Here is a 20,655-nt window from a genome sequence, read left to right as displayed (position 1 = left end):
GTGAAGTATACAAATTCATGAGGGGCACGGATAAAAAGTAAGATTGAATTCTTTCTTCTGGTACTGGATTCTAAAACTAGAGGATATTGGACATAAATGTATAGGAACGATTTGAAGGATATGGGCCAAATGCAGGGTGAAGGAACATATCCAGAATTGTTCAGCACAGGCAAGTTGGGCTAAGGTTCCTATTTCCATGCTGTATAACACCATGGCGTTATAACATTTTTCATGACAATGGCATAAATGACAGGAAAGACCCGAAATTATCAAACGTTAGCATCAAAACCATCCAGCAAAGAAAGCTGTTTTTCATAGTCATTTATACATCCAGCAGAGGGCCCACGCTCTCTATCATTGTGCTTTTTGAAACGGTGAAGATGTGAAAGGCTTAAAACGCGTGTTATTCTTTGAAATTCAAATGTATCGGCGTTCAGAAATCTCTGAAAGAGTTTGACTTAATTGCGATTAAAAAATAAAACACCCTTTTTGTCCAATTTGGGTTTGGCAACAAAAATCATGTCACAGGCACAGAACTTCTCAAACTCGAGTTGTTTGCGTTGGCGGGGAGGGAGTGCATTGCCGGATGAATTTGTGCAACAACCACATGTAGTTTAAAGTCGCGATCTGCACTCGGGTTGTGATGGCCAACGGGAATTGTTACTTCTCATTTGAGAATAATGCAATCCTCCGAAATCCAAAAATATATCAGGGGCTCGAAGGATGTTTGTTATCGTATAAAACACAAAATGCTTATGAAAATAAAGCGAACTTTAAATGTTGGCGTTTTGCAGTAAAACAAACCAACAGTCGTGACCTTTACTCACTCCGAGGCATGATATCATATCGATTCTTATTTTGCAAAAAAATGTTTTTTTAAATACTGGCAAGATTCAACAGGTCAGACAGCGTAAGTGGAAAGAAATCCTCAGTTAACGATTCTGGATTTTTTTTTAAACACTTCCTCAGAACTTGGTTTGAACCTGTGTATTCCAGCGACGTGTCAGAAATTGTCCGACCTCGTCCCATATTTCTGTGGCTATTTAACCACCTACACTTTTTTGTTGGTCTCGGTTTATGGAGATATTAATCATAAATGACCAAGCAAAAGTAAAACAGGAACGAAGGGGCGCCGCTTGTAACTGCAAAGTGCGTTCGGAAATGACTTGGGGTTTTGCAATATCGACTCATGCGCCGAGGAGAACACTCAGCAAAAAGTTACTTCTACCGGTTCCAACATGTCCCGGGCGATTCTGGGGAAAAGGAACATGTCAGTCTTTGCTTCCAACTTGTTGATTTGTTGAAAGTCAACGTCATCGGCGTGTATTTAAACCTCTTCCTCCCATGTCTGATATTTACATACGGCAGCCCGCATTTCCACTGGTTTGGTTTTATTTTGGGGGGGGAGGGGGGTGCCTTGCTCACTTCCAAGAGCCGAGATGGCTCTGCCGGACAGTCCTTGCGATCTCCCCAACGGAGAGACTGCTTTCCCGGCCGTGGTGGAGCTGAATGTGGGTGGGCAGGTGTATGTGACCCGGCACCGCACTTTGGTAGCGGTGCCCGACTCTTTGCTGTGGGACATGTTCAGCCGCAGAAAGCCCAAAGATTTGCCCAAGGACAGTAAGGGTCGCTTCTTCCTGGATAGGGACGGCTTCCTATTCCGTTACATCCTGGACTACATGAGGGACCTCAAGTTGATTCTGCCCGATTATTTCCCCGAGAGATGCAGGCTGCAGAGGGAAGCGGAGTACTTCCAGCTCCGGGAGCTAGTGGGCCAGCTGAGCGCTAAGGATGGCAAGGCGGGCGAGCGCTGGAGGAGCGACCAGGAGGAAGGGGACAGAGATGCGGACAAGCCCAGCCCGGCCACACCGTCGCTCCCGCTGGCCTCCAGCGCTTCTCCGTCCTCGGACGGCACCCAAGCCAGGAGATCGGGTTACATTACCGTGGGCTACCGGGGCTCATACACCATCGGCCGGGACTGCCAAGCCGACGCCAAGTTCAGGAGGGTGGCGAGGATTACCGTGTGCGGCAAAACCTCTCTGGCCAAGGAAGTGTTCGGGGAGAACCTGAACGAGAGCCGGGACCCCGACCGCCCGCCCGAGAGGTACACGTCCCGCTACTACCTGAAGTTCAACTTCCTGGAGCAGTCGTTTGACTTGTTGGCCGAGGCTGGGTTCCGTATGCTGGCTTGTAGCTCCACCGGGACCTGCGCCTACGCCAGCGACCAGGGAGAGGACAAGATCTGGACCAGTTACACCGAGTATGTCTTCTGCAGAGAGTGAATGCACCCAGGAGTGCGCCGGGGCTGCCTGGCCGTCCGATTAAACAAAACTGCCCCATTGCCATGTTGCCTACCTATACTGTTCGAATGATCTGGAGAGTGTTCGACTGCCCGACAGAATGGATCTCGTACGGGTGGGTGTGTGTGTGTTCGTGCGAGAGAGACTGAGAGTACTGTGTTAGAACAGTTTAGCAAGGCGCGGGCAAGCCCCCAAGACCATAGAGACATCCAAACGTAGCGTCTACGACCACAGCCGCGATAAAGCGTTGCTACTGGGAACTATGGTTCAAATATGTTATTTTAATGATCCCGATATGAAGCTATCAACCTCACCGAGCGTCGTCATTCGATCATTTCCCTCCCACCGGCACTCAAGGTTCAACACATGAACAACTGTCTGGCGTTCAGCTCTCTCTTCTGGTTCACCAGTCTCACCAACTTCCCCACTTGACGCGCCTGCAGAGTACTTTCATTGTGTGCAGGAGAAAGCGGTAATTTTGGTGTTCAAGGGGTAGGGGCTGCAGATTTTATAGGCTTGCAGTGTAGTACTCGGCTTAAACCCCAAACCCGGTGTCAAATCTAACCAGGCGGATCGCAGAACGTATTATACTGTTTATTCCTTGCGACCAAATCGTTGACATTTGATTTGATAGTTTGCAGTGTGTATTATCACTTGAGTCTGGATGACTCACTTTTTGCTTGCCATTTTGAAGACAGTGTGGGCGTAGCTTTAACATATACATCCAGGACAATAACTCTCAAAAATTGTATGATTTTTAAAATAATTTGATCTTGTGATAGTGGCGATTCACTTCACAGCAGTTACTTCTAATTATATGATGTGGAATTTAAGTCAATTTTAGTAATAATGAAAATGGTTTCCATATGTCGAACAGGAAGTTTGTCTTCCTCATTTATTGTTTGCCGCACATGAACCATGTTAAATAAGGACTCGGTATTTCACATTGAGAATGAGATAATCTCTTCAGGCAGCGGGGGACAGGCAGCGTCTCTAGAGAGAAGGAATGGGTGACATTTCGGGTCGAGACCCAAGAAGGGTCGCCCATTCATTCTCTCCAGAGATGCTGCCTGTCCCGCTGAGTAACTCCAGCATTTTGTGTCCACCGATTTAAACCAGCATCTGCAGGGTAAAAAAGCAGGAAATAGCCTCCAAAATGCAGTCGGGGAAATAGCAAAGGAGAAAGATGGGAGTGAGAAGGGGGAAAGCAAGGGAATCTTAAAGTTAAACAGTACTAACAGAAAAAGGATACAAATATGAAAAGATAAAAACTCACGGGGTTTAGAAAATAAATGCAGAACTTAGCAACGGGTTTCTGAAATTGTATTATGTAATTACAGTTCCTTGATTAGACACTTCAGTCTGAAGAAGGGTCTCGACCCGAAACGTCACCCATTCCTTCACTCCATAGATGAGTTTCTCTATCTTTTTGTCTACTTTTCTTAATTATAGTAGATGACGTGAATTACATTTAGGTTCAAGATCAATGTCGGGTTCCTTCTTTCCTGAACAGTTTTTCTCTAGCGATTTTCTTTCTTCTCTCCTCCACTGATGGTGTTGACTCCCGTTGGGTTACAGTTCAGTGTTCAACCCCATGTAAGGTATGTGTGACTTGGCAGTCACTGTCAGCAGTCAAATCAGTCAGTGGTGTTACCAAGAGGTCTAGCAGAGACATAACTGCATAATATATTGTCCTGAACGCTGCACTCATTTTGAAGTTCATCATCGTTGGAGAATTTCTTTAAGGAAATTCTAGTGCCCCTAGTTGACATAACATGTCCAAGTTACAACTTAGAGCTTGTAAGACACGATGCTGGTGAGATTTAAACCAAATGTCATGGTAAGCCATACAATTCATATTCACTTATTTTTCACAATTATGTTCCACATTTTAGCCAACAATCAACTCAATTTTTGAGTTTTGGGTGCAATCAACTCAATTTTCTTTTCAATTTCAACAATCAAAATATATTTCACTCCCAATAAGAACATTTGAAAGTATGGTACACAACATATGAAGAATAGCTTCTGTTAATGTTTGTATTAACATTGAAGAAAGATCTTTCAGTTTGGTAACTATTAGGTTCTGATCAATGACATTTAAAGAAACAATGACCTGCTTCAAGAATAACAAATAAATCAAATGGCTCATTACAAAATACATTATTGTCTATGATTTTAAGATAGGGTGGAACAATGTGGATTGAATCACGCATCACCTTTACCCACACAGAGAGATCCATATGTTAGTTACTTTACATTGGAGGCTACCAAGCAAAGGTCCATAGAGAAATATGGACAAAGGTATTCTCAGGCAACATGGCATTGATCAAGGATGAGGAGCTAGCTTTCACTTCTTCACAGAACTATATACAAAGACTGTGAGACTAAGCGGAAGGATTAAAATATTTTCATTCTGGAAATATAAGTACACAAACAAAGGCATGATGAAGAAATTAGTTCAGCATTGGAAAATGTTGTCTAACTTCTTGCTAGAACCATTTCTGATAGTTTCAAATGTTATCATCCAATTTGGACAATTACATTTTAAAACTTGTGCAAAATAACTTAAAACACAAACACATTTACCATTCTGCTGTCACCTTTGACTCTTGACTAACCTATATGTCTTTTAGGAGAGAATACCAGTAGCAAAGCATCTTTAAGACAGCTGTTGGACATTTCCTATCCTATTCTCACAGCTGCTGTACAAGCAGACAGAGGGAGCTTTTCACTTACAAAGTAGCTAGGGAATGAGTCCGGTCAGATAAATTGTATATTCAGCTGTTCTGAGCTTATTTGTAAGCAGATTTGTTTGTAATGATGTATGTTCACAAACTGACAAAACATAAAGTAATTGCTGAAGTCCAGTCAGGCAGATGGAACACTGATCAAACAATGTGGTGAATCGGTAGAGTGATGGTTTTATTTCAAGCTGTGTTTGTGGACTATTTAAAATGGTGTGTTCCACATCTGGGTGTAATTGGGAACTTTGTTGTGAAACAGAGGGCTCCATGTCACCAGAGGAAAATGATAACAGTTGATTAAACAGCAGCCCTATTCTTTTGGACGATACAAAGAAGAACACATTTTGTAATTTCTCAGTGATATAATAAGGAACAAGGACCATATAACTGAGCCTAAATCAACAATGCACTGAATCTTTAATTGGATAATTAAATAATGTTGCTTAAATTAAATTTCTCTGCCTGGACTCGGTTATCATCTTCATTTTAAGTAATTGCACCATGTTAAGTGTTAGTTGTGGCTCAGTTGATGTTTGCATCAAGGAAGTTATGGGCTTATATTCCACTCCAGTGCCCAAAAATCCATCTTACTTCTTTAGTGCTGCACTAAAGGAACACTACATCATTATAGGTGTCATCTCCTAGATGCAATTGTCAACCTGCTACTCTCTGCGGTGAATGTAAAATGTTCCACATACTATTTTGAAGAAAAGCAGGGGAATTGTTGGCCAATAGGTATTCCTCAATCAGTCTACATAAAACTAGATTATCTGGTCATTAACATTTTGCTGTTGGTAAGATAGAGCTACGCACAAATTAGTGGTGATACATTCTTCATTACAATAGTAACTACAATTCAGAAAAGTACTTCATTAACTGTAAAGCAATTTGGGGAATCCAGAAAATACAAAAGCAACTATATAAATGCAAGTCTCTTTCTTCATCGCCTTTGTGGTAGAAAATTAAACAGATGTGCTATTGTGTAAAATCTAATGAACCTTACATGGCCAATTACTACATGGCAAATATGTTTCCAGCTAATTTAGTCCATTCATTGAATGACAATTGTCTCATGATGCCCAAGATAATTTTGAAAAAAACCATTTGTACTACCTAAAAGAAGAATGTTTTATTTAATAGAACATTCTATTTTAATTAGAGGATTTAAATCGTGGGAGGCAAATGAAGGGAACACAATATAGGCACCACAAATATTTCATAACAAAATATAGAATCTCACTATTATCTCAGAACTGTTTTGGTGTTAATGCATTATTAATAAGATGAAGAATGTGTATCTTTTAAAGTTACTGATTAAATAATTTCACCAAACAAGAATGAAGAGTTAAACCCAAAAATCCACTTCAAAGATTAGGATTAGAAGCATAAATTAAAATTAATTACAAGTCGAGTATGAGAAAAAATAAACTTCTGTATTCAAGGACTGAGCAACAGTTGAAAGAATCCAGCAAAATGGAAAATAGGCCATTTCCATGAGATAGCATCTGCCATGCCAGTTTATTGCTTAAGAGATGAAAATTAAAGTAATATTCAGGTCCAAACCTTTCAAAATGTAGGCGCATTGATGTACACACGATTGAACTGTATTTTTTGTTTTATTAAACACTTTTAAAACAATGCGATGTTGTAATGACAAGTTTTTGTACAAAAAAAAATGTGTCTGCTTAGCCATTTCCTGGTGATTGCAAATTGTGTTTTTTGTCACACAATGAATTTAATTAAACACTGCATTTCAACATGGTCAATTTTGTATCTGTTGGATTAATATAGCAAACCTACTTGTGACATTTTTACATTATCAATAGGCAGGAGTGTGCCCCTCAGATTTGTGGACACTAATATATGTTGCATTTTATAAACATTGGGAAGTATGAGTACACAGAAGACACCATCTCCCTGGCCCTACTCAGTTGCTTGATGACTTCAAAGCTACAGGATATCATAATTTTCTTTAAAATGTCGCCTTGCAGCAGCAGACCTTGGAAAAAGAACATCTTTCCTTACAATGATCCTTGGATGTTTGTGGGGAGTTTTCTTTGTGGTCTGTGCCAATTGGCATTGCTTTGGCACTAATCATAACTGTACTTCCATCATCATTTAATGCGCCTCGGCAAAAAAGGATCATACATTTATTATGCTTGACCTTGTTGAATCAACATTTTCTTAAAGTACCATTAATGTTGTTTTAATATATTTTTATTTGGAAGGTAGCACACAATTAGAAGCCTAGACTTAAAAAGGTAATGGCATCATCTGCAAGAATAGACTTGTACAAGAAAAGTAAACACCTGGGATTTTTCCTGCTATCTGTGGCATCATAACAAATACAAACATTGAAAGTTATTTGTAGCTCGGTAGTTAGAGTTTGTTTTGAACTTTGGTATGCCGAGCAAAATGTAATATGGAGCTTGTAGTTGATGTGTAAATAATTAAGCTGAATTGATACAGATTGAAAAGGGGACAGGTAATCCAGTCACTGGTGTAGAAATTTAATAGCATAGTTGATGCATAGCGTTGCGTAATGAATTGATATAATGTTGCGTTTTTGTGCATAATTCGTGAAAGAGCCAAGGCATGGAGCAGCAACATCAGATGTCATGCAATACATGCTTGATTTTGCTGGCACAGCAGAGAACCACAGCTTGTCAAAGGAGAACCAATGCAGACCATCAACAGCAAATATTTCTCTTGAAGAAGAAAGCCGACTTGCTTGTGTGTGTGCAAGCACCCCCTGCTTGTATCTTTGTCGAAAAATCCTTCAATTATTGTGTCAATGGACTCGGTCCCAGGTGAACGAATGTGCATCAGTTTGTAATCATTATTAGGGTTCTCAGGCAATACCTACATTGGATGGCTGAAGAATATTCTGCTGCTCTCCCTGACTGTCCCTGATGCCACAATCTCCAACTCATTGGTGGAAAATTAGCTTGGTTGCATCCATATCCATTTTGTAGATTTTCCATGTCGGGCTGGTAGAGCTGCTACCTCACAGTTCCAGAATCCCAAGTTCAATTCTGACTTTAGAAAGTATCTGTGTGGAGTTTGCAAATTCTCCATTTGACCTCATAGGTTTCCTCTCGGTGCTTTGGTTTCCTCCCACATCCCAAAGACGTTTGGGGCTTATGGACAGTTGGCCTTGATAAATTGTCCCTGGTGTACAGGGAGTGGAAGTGAATGTGGGATAACATAGAGCTAGTGTGATTGGGTGATCAATGGTTTGTTCTGGCTAATTACTGCCCAATTACTCTATTCGAATCACTAGCCTGGCATTAGAAGCTGTCATTCACAGTGCTCTCAAGGAATATGCTCACTGTATTTTGCCAAGAACAATTAGCTTTAGATTTAATCATAACTATGAACCAAATAGGTGAGATTGACTGGATTTGACATCAAGGCAACATTTGACCAAATGTAACACCAAGACACTTTAGTAACGTTGATATCAATGGGAAGGAATATCGTTCCAGTGACTGTAGTTAGACATCACTCAAAGGAAGATGGGTGTGAATATTGGTTCTCAATTATCCAATCCCCGGGTATGACTGCAGGAATTCCTCAGAATAGAGTCCTAAACTCAACCATCTTCAGCTATTTCAGTAATCTAATTATTATTATTCTAAGATCAGAGTGGGAATGTTTGTTGATCTTCTTCTTCTTGCATATGGCGTGCACAGTCTAAAGTTGTAGGTCAACTTGTTCTATTTGATCTAATTGCGCACGTCGGGTTGATTGCATTAGTCGAAACAGGGTGGACCACGAGAATGTTGCAATCTCCCACCCATGTTTGTTGATGATTGCACAATATTCACTTTCATTCACGAATCCTCATCAAAGAAGCATGGAAACAGGCCCTTCGGCCCAATGAGTTCACAACGTCCATCAATCACCCATTCACACAAATTCTCTGTGATCCTATTTTCCAATAATCAGTGAATATCCCCACTTAGGATGGGGGGATGGTCATTGAAAAAGCACCTAAAGATGGTTGGGTCAAGAACATTGTCCTGAGGAACTCGTGTCACAATGTCCTGTAGCTGGGATGATTGATGCTAAACATCCTTAGCCATCTATCTTTATGAGTGGTGAGTATTGTCCACCTTGTCATCCATTAGATTTAGTTTTATCACCCTCCTTGAAGCCACATTGAGTAAAATGCTTTCTTGATGTCAAAAGCCCATGGTGTACAGGGCTTCTCAATGTTACTTGATGGCATTTGATGCCATCTATCGTACTGCTGGTGTGCAAGAGTAGTATGACATGACAGTTATTAAATGAAGGCAAAATACAGGCCAGCCAGAATCTGTGGAGAAAATAGATAGGTGATATTTCAGGTTAGGACCCATCTTCAGAAGAAGGCATTGACATCTTAAGAAGAGTCCTGACACAAAACATCGCCTATCCATTTCATCTACAGCTGCTGCCTGACACGCTGTTACTCCAGCACTTTGTATTTTGCGCAAGATCCCATCATCTGTATTTCCTTGTGTCTTCAACTAAATGAAGGCATTTATTTATGAAAGCATGGATTTGCTTTTTGTGAATAGGATATATCTGGCAATTTTCCACATTGCTGGTGGATGCCAGTGTTGTAAATGTACTGGAACAGCTTGGCTCGAGTACTGATTAATTCTAGAGAACAAGACTTCAGTGCTACTGCTGGGGCGCTGACTACTCTCTTTTTGTTGTTGTAATTTTGCTCTTGGCCCTTCATTGAAATTGCATGGAATGAAAAGCTGAAAATTGACTGTGCTGATCTGAAGAGGACATCAAGATGGATAACTCACAGTACTTCTGACTAACATGGCTGTGAATACTTTAGCCTTGCCATTAACTCTTTAACTCTTAGGTGCTGCCAGCTCATTAAAGATGGAGAGTTTCTTCTTCTGTTTTCAATTAATTGTCCGCCACCATTAGAAACATAGAAACACAGAAAATAGGTGCAGGAGGAGGCCATTCAACCCTTCGAGCCAGCACCGCCATTCATTGTGATCATGGCTGATCGTCCCCAATCAATAACCTTTGCCTGCTTCCTCCCCATATCCCATGATTCCACTAACCCCTAGAGCTCTATCTAATTCTCTCATAAATCCATCCAGGGATTTGGCCTCCACTGCCCTCTGTGGCAGGGAATTCCACAAATTCACAACTCTCAGGGTGAAAAGACATTTTCTCTACTCCAGGTCAGCAGTGGCTTAAGTCCTCCTTGTTACTGGTTGACTATTCAATGGGACCTAGTTAGACATCTACTTTCCACCTTCCTAAATATAAACCCGTCTGAAATATTGTTTCATTATTTTAACATGCACCAAGTCCCATTCATCAATGACCACTGGACCTATAGCCCATTTCAGATGAATCCTCAATCATGTTCCTCTCAGCATGAATGCAACCAGGCTTTCCAAGTACATTTCATTTTTACTTCATATTTCCAGCATATTTAGCTTTACAATGGTTCTATATTGAGTACAGAAACAAGAAACTGCATTTACAGAGTGCTGGAGTAACTCAGTGGACCAGGCAGCATCATTAGAGAACATGGATAGGCGATGTTTCAGGTTGAGATCCTTCTTCAGACCTATATTGATTCCTGGCTAAGCATTGCCTCCTTTAAAAATAAAGCCTACCTTTGTTTTGCAAACCCTCCATGACCTGGTTGTTTCTATTTTTGCAATTTTCTTCAGCCTTGAGATTCTCTGAGATATGCACACTCGTCCATACCAGAGTTTTAGTGCAGCCCTGATATTAATCACTACATTACTTGTGGCTGTGAATTGAACTGCCAAAGTCCTAAGCTTAAAACTCCCTTCCTAGATTTCTCTGCCTCGGCACGTTTGCTCTTTTTAAAAACCTCACTTCAATCAAACTTCTTTAAGTATGAAGTTTTATTTGATAAGGCTCCCATGTTACTAAATTAGAGGAGCTCCATAATTGTAAATTGTTGCTGTACGGCAGTCCAGCTACTGTACCCAACCCTCGGGCTATGTAACACCGTCAGTAGCCCCAGCTGGGATGTGGGTTGGTTCATTCGCCACCCCCTCCCTTCCTTGTACTATAGTATGTGCTTATCTGAAAGTGTACATTGCAAACTAATTCCCTGGAAGGGAGATGGCAACATGCTTGACAGAGTTCATTGGATGAAATTTTCTAAATATCAGACAGCATAAAGCAGATGACCTTTCACATTTATTTTGAAAACATAGTGAACAAATAGGTCAGTTCAATTAATGACATTACCCACTGCTCCTGGTTTACTGATACACTTTCACAGGTATGCACATTTGTAGGGTTACTGACTAATAAAACAAAAATATAGAATGCAAAAACATTTAGTAACCTTGCCTTTGAACTTTCAGACCACCATTAATCTTACAAAAACCAAGCACACAGTTCATTCATGCATTTGATTTATCCAATTATTGATTTTTTTCTCAAAAATAAATAAATTATATATATTTTTATGGTTACTTTTGCAATTGGAGATAAGAGCAACATTGTTTGCATAAATTGCTCCATTTCTGAACATATAAAAATTTTGGCAATGCAGAGTTAGTGTACAGAAAACATATCCACTTATTTTTATAAGATATCCTATACATTTATTTGCTTTTCCAAAAGACTGAAAGAAATTTAGAGTAAGGAACTGGCTGTTGTTGAGCACACATCCAAATGAACCCAAAACTTTTTTAGGTTGTAGTGTGGTTCAGAAGGCTTGGCTGGAACAACCAGGAATAAAAGTGTTGGGCTGAGGCCGAGGCTAAGGTTCTGTTTTTCTTCAAGAGATTATCAAAATGGAAATGATGACGATAAAATGGTTTGTGACCGAAATAGAGGTTTGCTTCTATCACTTCCTGTTTGAGTTTGTTCTTAAATGGAAGTAAGACAACTTTCATAAACATGTGGATATCTATCGGACTTGGCATATACAAAAAATTGAAACAAAATGATGGAGTAACTCAGCACTTCTGGAGAAAATGAATAGGTGATGTTTCGGGTCGGGTTCTTCCTTCAGACTGATGTTCAATTGTCTACCTTCAATTCTGTGGCATCATCTCAAAATATCTGCAACCAATACCCATCCCCATAACCCTCCAAATCCAGTCCCTTGTGCAACTGCCACTACTTCTGCTTCATCACTGGAGCTCATTCTGAATACTGCCTCTATCCTTTCCTCTGGAGTTCTTTTTCAAACTGCTGCACGTGCACTATTGTCTTCTCCTTTAAGGCACTGTTTAAAATCTACCTCTTTAATGCAGCCTTTGAAATCCAGAAGCGCGTCTAGGTTTGAGGTGCACTTATGATGAATACTGATGATGAACTTCCAGGCAGATTGGCAAATAGCTAAATTATCCCTGCACTGTATCAAGGCATGAAATGAATTAGATCACTGATCTATCAGATTCCCTCAGGACCACAGAAGCCGTTATGAACTATCTCATGCATAATGTTTATGGAGGAATAACTGATTCAAATTATAAGGTGGATGGAAGGGTCCTCAGGAATAAGTAACTGGAGTGGAAAGGCTTGAACATTCCACCACGCCTGGCACACTGGCGCTCTGCAAGTTTGTTGAGGGATGACATGTACGATGGCCATATTCATGAGCCAGGCTTTCGACTTTAGATATACAGCACAGAAACAGGCCCTTCGGCCCAATGAGTCTGCACTGACTACACACCAGGGACAATCTACATTTAACCTACCAACATCTATGTCTTAGGTGTGTGGGAGGAATCCGGAGCACCCAGAGAAAATGCACGCGGACCCACGTGGTCACAGGAAGAACGTACAAACTCCGTACAGATACGATATGATAGAACTTTATTCATCCCCGGAGGGAATAGCACCTAGAGTCAGGATTGAACCCGGATCTTTGGCTTTGTAAGGCAGCAACTATGCTTCTGTGCCACTGTGTGCCCCTTTTTAAAAAAAAATTTGCGCGGTAGAAGGCCTTGGAAGTCATGTCCTTAAATCCTTTATCCTAATTCAGGTTTTGATGCACCAAGCTTAGAAGATTCTCTTGGTTTAAGTTCTACTATTCCCACAATCAGAATATGGAGCCAATGTGATTCCATACAGATTTGTTACCACCACTTAATATTTAACAGGTTCAAATGTCCTCTTATTTAGAGCAAAATAATCTTAATTAACCATAAAGGATCACAGTAAAACTCCACTCCACTTAATTTTTAAGCATCTCATGTATGGTGCAGTTGTTTCTAAGTACTGAGAATGATAAATGTTTCATCCAAGAATAATTATCTTTGAATTAACTAATGTAGCAGCTGTTTTCTGTAGGGTGAAAGATTTGTTAGAGAAGTACATCAACTGTATGGTTCATGTTGGTACTCAAGAGATATCAGGGATATTTTATCATTGCAGAACTATTAGTCTCTTGTTTACTGCCATCTGCTCTGTAAATTGTGCTCAATGGATACGTATAGGTTGCTTGGATACCTGCGACTTGCATTTGAAACATATTTGTAGTGTGCGTGGGTAATGGTGATTGAAGCTTGACAGGGGTTATTTTGGATGGGAAATTAGCTTAGTTTAGTTTAGAGATGCAGTGCAGAAACAGGCCCTTTGGTCTGCTGTGTGCACAGACCAGCGATCTTCGCTCTCTTAGACTATCCTTCACACACCATGGACAATTGACAATTAAATGTACCAGGCCAATTAACCCGCAAACCTGTACATCTTTTGGAGTGTAGGAGGAAACCAATCTTGGAGAATACGCACGCGGTCACGTGGAGAGCGTACAAACTCCATACAGACAGCACTTATAATCAAGATCAAATCCAGGTCTCTGGCGATGTAAGCAGTAACTCTCCTGCTGTGCCACCATGTTAGTGTCTATAATAAGTTTATCAGAAAGAATTAGCTTGAAATTATGAAATAAAGAACGTATTGGGGTTTTTGAGGTGTACTGAAAATAATAAAACAACTGGTTTGAAGTTCTATATCCAAATCACTGGTACAAACTTATGTATTCATGTATTCATCAAACAAAAAAAGTTAATGAAAAATAGACATGTAATGGTGGGGGGATGAATAATGAAAGAGGGCTAAGCTGTATATTGCCTGAGGAGGGCAATATATATGGAGGAATGATTATGGAGGAGGTGTGTAATATATAATGGATAAGGACCACACTATGTAACGGTGGAGGGGTAGAATGTATTATATGGGGTGGCAGCCTCGACAACAGTCTCTCATCCTTTTCTTTCTTTGTTGTATTTAGTATGTGTTTAGTATGTTGTTAAATGTGTGTATCTTTAGCTTTGTATTATGTAGGGGTGGGATGGGATGGGTTGGGGAAAACATTTTTTAATCTCTTTCCTCGACGGAGGTGCGATTTTTTTCCGTATTGTATCCCCGTCCGCGCTGCAGCCTAACATCGAGGAGCTGGCGGCCTCTTGCTGGTGATCGACTTTGTGAGCTCCAACCGTGGGAGCCTGCAGGACTTAACATCATGGAGCTGGCGGTCCCCTGGTTAGGGACCGACTTCGGGAGCTCCAAGCCGCAGGAGCTTCGACCGCCTTGATCATGGGAGCTTCGATTGCCGGCTGCGGGAGCTTCGATCGCCCCGACTGTGGATGGTTTGACTGCCCCTGTCCATGGGAGAATAAGGAGGAAAGAAGATAAGACTTTATTGCCTTCCATCACAGTGCGGAATGTGGGGGAGCTGCTGTGGTGGATGTTTATGTTGACTTTTATGTAGTTTTGTGTCTTGTTGCTTTTTTCTGGTATGACTGTATGGAAAATCAAATTGCACTGTACTTTAACTGGTACACGTGACAATAAATGACCATTGAACCATTGTAAAGGAAGCACTATATGGCACATTATGGAAAAAGTGTACACTGTATAATGCAGGAAAATTGGATAGAAAATGTTATGTGCATTCTATAATGGAAGTGATTTATTATGCAAGAGGGGCGCAGCATATGATGCAGAACTTTAATCTATATTGGGGGTAGATGTGCTGCAGAACGGGAGAGGATGCATATATATTGGTACAATATACAGTGTTTGATGTGTATCTTGAAGAGGATGAAAAGTATGAATGAAGAGAAGTGCGATGTGTAAAGGAAGAGGGCTTTATATATAATGAATGTGTGAATTATATTGGAGGAGGATTCAGAACATATTGAAGGAGGGCTTGATGTATATTGGAAGAGGGAGTGATGTATATTGGAGGATGGATGCGTGGTTTATGAAAATGGAATGCAATGTATATTGGACCTGGGTGGAATTTATAATGGAGGAGGAAGCAAAGTGCAATGGGACAGTTTAGGTTGTGAGAGGAAAGGGGAATGCAATATATTTTCAAAGGGCCAGGTCTGCAATGAAAAATGAGAGCAATGTATAATAAAAGAGCAGTGCTATGTACAGTATAACCTTGGAGAAGTGTGATGCAATTTAGAAGAGGAGTGTGGTGCATTCTGGAGGAGGCTTTGATGTATAATGGAGAAGGAGTGTGATATATAATGGAGAAAGGGTGCAATATATAATGAAGTTTGGGTTTGATGTGCATGTGAAGGAATATGTGATGAGTTTTAAAGGAGAATGCAATGTATAATGAAAAGGGTTGCAGTGTATAATGGAGGAATGTTTAATATATATTAGGGGCTATCAGATAATCATTAGACTAGCTTTGAATCTATGGCCGATGTTTTATTCACAATGCTACAGAGAAAGGTTGAAGTTACAGAGAAAGGTTTGAACAAGTTAGGGCTTTATTCTTTGGAGCGCAGAAGGTTAAGGGGGGACTTGATAGAGGTTTTTAAAATGATGAGAGGGATAGACAGAGTTGACGTGGAAAAGCTTTTCCCACTGAGAGTAGAGAAGATTCAAACAAGGGGACATGACATGAGAATTAAGGGACTTAAGTTTAGTGGTAACATGAGGGGGAACTTCTTTACTCAGAGAGTGGTAGCTGTGTGGAATGAGCTTCCAGTGAAGGTGGTGGAGGCAGGTTCGTTTTTATCATTTAAAAATAAATTGGATAGTTATATGGATGGGAAGGGAATGGAGGGTTATGGTCTGAGCGCAGGTATATGGGACTAGGGGAGATTATGTGTTCGGCACGGACTAGAAGGGTCAAGATGGCCTGTTTCCGTGCTGTAATTGTTATATGGTTATATGGTTATATGGTAATGCATGGTGTGCAGTGCAATATTTAAATCTTCAGACGACCTATACAAGAAATCAAAGATGTTTCAGTTTTTTGTAATGCAATAGATTAAGGGGAAGCAAGAGCTCTACATATAACTTGCTGCTCCCACTGACTGTTGAGCCACTTCTTCTTCTTTCATGTAGCCATAGAAAGCAAGGGCAAAACATGCACTTGGAAAATTTGTTCATTGAGGTTTGGTAACCACTTGATAACTGCTCAATTAATTCACCCAGATCCTCCATGATAGCCAAGCACTGAAGGAAGAGGAGATATTGAAGGCTTAGTTGAGTTAAACATAAAGAACCAACCCTCCCTGGAAAGTTGAATTGAGGTGCTCCCTATCTGAGTTTTTGCCAGAATCTAATCAATTCATTATTTTCCCAAAAACTTTATTATTAACCTTTTATCATTATCTACCTCATTTCCACTTTGTTGCCAGATATTTTAAACACGCCCTCCCTATTACTTGCCTGATCACCCACCCTGCCATTTTTCTAACCATCTGCCTCGTGTTCCCCATAAACATTTGGCTCATCTCATCCACGTCATCTGTCCTCCCAGTCAGCTGCTTATTAACCCATTAGCTGTGTATTAACCAGCATCTGCAGTTCTTTATGTTTTCACATTTGCTCAGTTCACTTCATCTGTCCTCACCTCAGTACACCAGCACTCCCCTCTCGCATGGACCTCTCCTCAAAGAACGTCCTGAAAGTTCTGAGTGGTCCTCACTGTTATGCAACTGTGGCTGAAGACTTATTCTCAGCCATGGCATTGGCATGTCTGAGATAATCAGAACCTTTCATTTGGTTGCCTTCTCCTATAGTGAATAATATTTGGGTGTTCCTGGTATAAGGAATGCAGGCAATGATTTATGTTGTGCAGAATGGCTTGTAGATGGAGCAAAGGAAAGGAGAGCCCAAATGTTAACTTGTCAGAAGTCTCCACGAATTCTGCTGCAGAGAACTCAGATGCAAACTTCAACATGGTACACTATAGATGACTCTGCCTGATGAAATGCTTGGCATATGACAAGTCTTCCAACATCTGGCAAGGATCTAGATGTCAACTTGCCAGAGTTCACAGGTTATTCTTCAGTGGATGGACTCAACCATGATACAATAGCAGATGACAAACATGGTAGATTCCATTGTAGCATAAGCAACAGCTAGCCAATACCTAATTGTTGCAATAGAAACTTGAACCGGCACAGTGAGTTGCTGCCTTACAGCATCAGAGACCTGGATACAATCCTGACTACAAGTGCTGTCTGTATGGAGTTTGTACGTTCTCCCTGTGACCTTGTGGGTTTTCCCTGGGTGCTCTGGTTTCCTCCCACACTCCAAAGACATACAGGTTTGTAGGATTCAGTAAAGATTGTAAATTGTCCCTAGTGTGTAGGATTGCGCTAGTGTACGGGGATTGCTGGTCGGCGCCAACTTGGTGGGCCAAAGGGCCTGTTTCCATGCTGTATCTCTAATTTAACTAAACTAAACTAAACCAGCTTGCAAACTTGGTGATTACAGATAACAAGAGATTTGAAGGCCTTGATTTTTTTTTAATACACCTACATGTATACATCTCCATCCTTGAAACATTAATTCCCATATTTTGATTTCCACTGCGTGGGCAACTTGCTTTTGCTCTGAGGTTACCGGTTAACTGCAGTGGGCAGTGGGTGTCAGTGACAACATTGCTACACTAATGTTTGATGTTCAGATGAAAGGAAAATTCATTGAACAGCCTGCTGCTGAGAAAACTTCTTCCCCTCTTCCTTCTCTGTCCTCTTCCTCTGCTAAACCCTTTTATCTCCATCTACTCCTTCTAATCCTCCTTCTTCGCTCATTCCCTGCCATGCCAAAGTAAGTTCTTCAGCATTTTCCACACCATTCCCTGCAACTAGAAACAGCTGTAGACATCCCCAACTGTTTTACTCAGAGTATGATTATTAAAAACCAGAGAACATAAGTTTAAAATGAGAGGGGAAAGATTTAAGAGGACTTTAACAACCTTTTCATACAGAGGGTGCAAGTATATCTAATGAGTTGACAGCGAAGGTAGTCAAGGCAAGTACTATACCAATATTTAAAAGACATTTGGACAGGTGCATGGATAGGAAAGGTTTAGAGAGATCTGGGCCACATGTGGGCTGGTGGGACTAGTGTAGATGACACGGCCCCAGGTAGTCAAGATGGGAGGGAATACATCGAAGTCCCTCACCCTGAGCACAGGATTGCCCCAGGGTTGCGTCCTCAGCCCCCTATTGTACTCCCTGTACACACATGACTGTGTGGCTAGGTTCAGCTCCAACTCAATAATTAAGTTTGCTGATGACACTGTGGTGGTGGGCCTGATCTCAGACAACGATGAGAAGGCTGATCTAGCACTCTGGTGCCAGGATAACAGCCTCCTCCTGAACATCAAAAAAAACGAAGGAGCTGATCATGGACTTTAGGAGGGCACATCATCCGAGGACGTACACTCCATTGAGGATAAATGGGGATCCTGTGGATAGGGTGAACTGTTTTAAATATCTGGGAGTCCACATCTCCGAGGATATGACATGGGCATCACACGCCTCAGCACTCGTGAGTAAGGCAAGGCAGCGCCTTTACCACCTCAGGCAATTGAGGAAATTCAGAGTGTCTCCGAGGATCCTCCAGTGCTTCTACGCAGCGGCGGTGGAAATCATCTTGTCCTGGAACATTACCATCTGGTTTGGGAATTGCTCTGCCAAGGACAAGAAGGCTCTGCAGAGAGTAGTGCGTTCGGCCGAACGCACTATGGGAACTTCACTCACCCCCCTGCAGGAACTATACAACAGGAGGTGCAACTCCAGAGCAAATAAAATCATGGGAGACCCCTTCCACCCCTGCAATGGACTGTTCCAGCTGCTACGGTCAGGCAAACGCCTCCGTTGCCATGCGGTGAGAACGGAGAGGTTGAGAAGGAGTTTCTTCCCAGAGGCAATTCGGACTGTAAACGCCTATCTCACCAGGGACTAACTCTACTGAACGTTTTTCCTTCCATTATTTATTATGTAAAAGAATATGTGTGTTATGATTGTGTTTATAATTTGTTTGGTTGTTTTGTTGTTTGTCTTTCGCACAAAAGTCCGCGAGCATTGCCACTTTCATTTCACTGCACATCTCGCATGTGTATGTGACAAATAAACTTGACTTGACTTGACTTGACACCTTGGTTGGGCTGTACGGCCTGTATCCATGCTCAATGACTCTATGAAATACACTGATAACCGGCAAGGAGAATCAAAAGACTCAATGGAGCAACAGTATCCTTCCAAACAAGGCCTTCATCATTGACTCTATAGATTAAAATATTTTATATTTATATGAACTAGATGCAAATTGGACATATGGTGGCTACCATGCTGATGCTGTAGCGGCACCTGGTGGTGGGGCTGGGAAGTCAGAACCTCGTCATTGGTCGGGATGGTCACGTGACCATGGGGGTTCGTTTATGGGCTTTTAGCCAGTTATCAGCGCTCCTCCCAGCGACAGGAGCTGTGTTTTGTAAGTTTAGCTAGGCACGCGGTTTTCACGAGTTTTGTTTTCGTTTTCTGTGAATAAAAACTATTTCACACAACCTGCCTGGTCTCGCTTCAGTGGTGACCCTGACGATCCAACCGCTTTTTGGATCTCAACATGAACGCCAACATGAAAAAGTCAAGCGGCTGCCAGCGACCGTCGGTAAACTGCTCGAGGACCCCCCTGACCACAGTATCAGAGAGATGTCACCAAACTTTAGTGTAGCAATCAAAATCAAGCAAATTGATATATAGTCAAAGAGTTTCCCCTTTGACCTTTTCCGGGACATACAGTCAACATTCACACATCAAAAACAGACACGATAACCTAGGCTCCCGGACCCAGATATCAATGTATGGGTTGCCACCACGACAATAACATGAGAAAGTAACTAGTCAGCATGTCGTCAATGATCTCATCAAACAGCAGAGTTGGGTTGGCAGAGGGAAATGGGTTTCATTCCTGAATGCACATTCTGCCTTGCAAAGGTAAGAGAAGGTGTTAGCTGAAAATCTACAATGGCATTAAAACGGCAATCAGCATAGACATACTATTCCCATTGAGCACTGAATCTTGACACCTTGAGATTTATGATGTCGAGAGCAATTCACACTATGAACGTGCACATGTGTCAGGAACATCATTCTCCAACTATAAAAGCATCCTCAAAAATATGATGCAACCTCAATGTCTCTCCAACTGTTTAAATAGAACTAATCTTCTGGAATTTTTTGAGAATGTAACTAGGAAAATGGACAAGGGAGAGCCAGTGGATTTACTGTACCTGTACTTTCAGAAAGTCTTTGATAAGGTCCCACATAGGAGATTAGTGGGTAAAATTAGAGCACATTGTATTGGCGGTAGGG

The 20,655-nt window shown here is 41.4% G+C and overlaps 1 protein-coding gene across 1 annotated transcript; it reads left to right on the top strand.

The window, feature by feature from the left end:
• The first annotated feature begins 1,262 nt into the window (after positions 1 to 1,262).
• LOC129697968 (BTB/POZ domain-containing protein KCTD12-like) lies at positions 1,263 to 6,813 on the top strand. The gene has a single exon (XM_055636741.1). The coding sequence runs from the start codon at positions 1,440 to 1,442 to the stop codon at positions 2,280 to 2,282; it is 843 nt and encodes a 280-aa protein (XP_055492716.1). The 5' UTR covers positions 1,263 to 1,439; the 3' UTR covers positions 2,283 to 6,813.
• The last annotated feature ends 13,842 nt before the right edge of the window (positions 6,814 to 20,655 follow it).

The sequence above is a fragment of the Leucoraja erinacea genome, chromosome 6, assembly GCF_028641065.1.
Source record: "Leucoraja erinacea ecotype New England chromosome 6, Leri_hhj_1, whole genome shotgun sequence".
Taxonomy (NCBI): domain Eukaryota; kingdom Metazoa; phylum Chordata; class Chondrichthyes; order Rajiformes; family Rajidae; genus Leucoraja; species Leucoraja erinaceus.
Note: the sequence above shows the minus strand (reverse complement) of the source record. Positions and strands in the feature narration are given on the sequence as shown.

Excerpts from the sequence above, each read along its gene's own strand:
- LOC129697968 (XM_055636741.1), top strand. The coding sequence starts at position 1,440 with ATGGCTCTGCCGGACAGTCCTTGCGATCTCCCCAACGGAGAGACTGCT.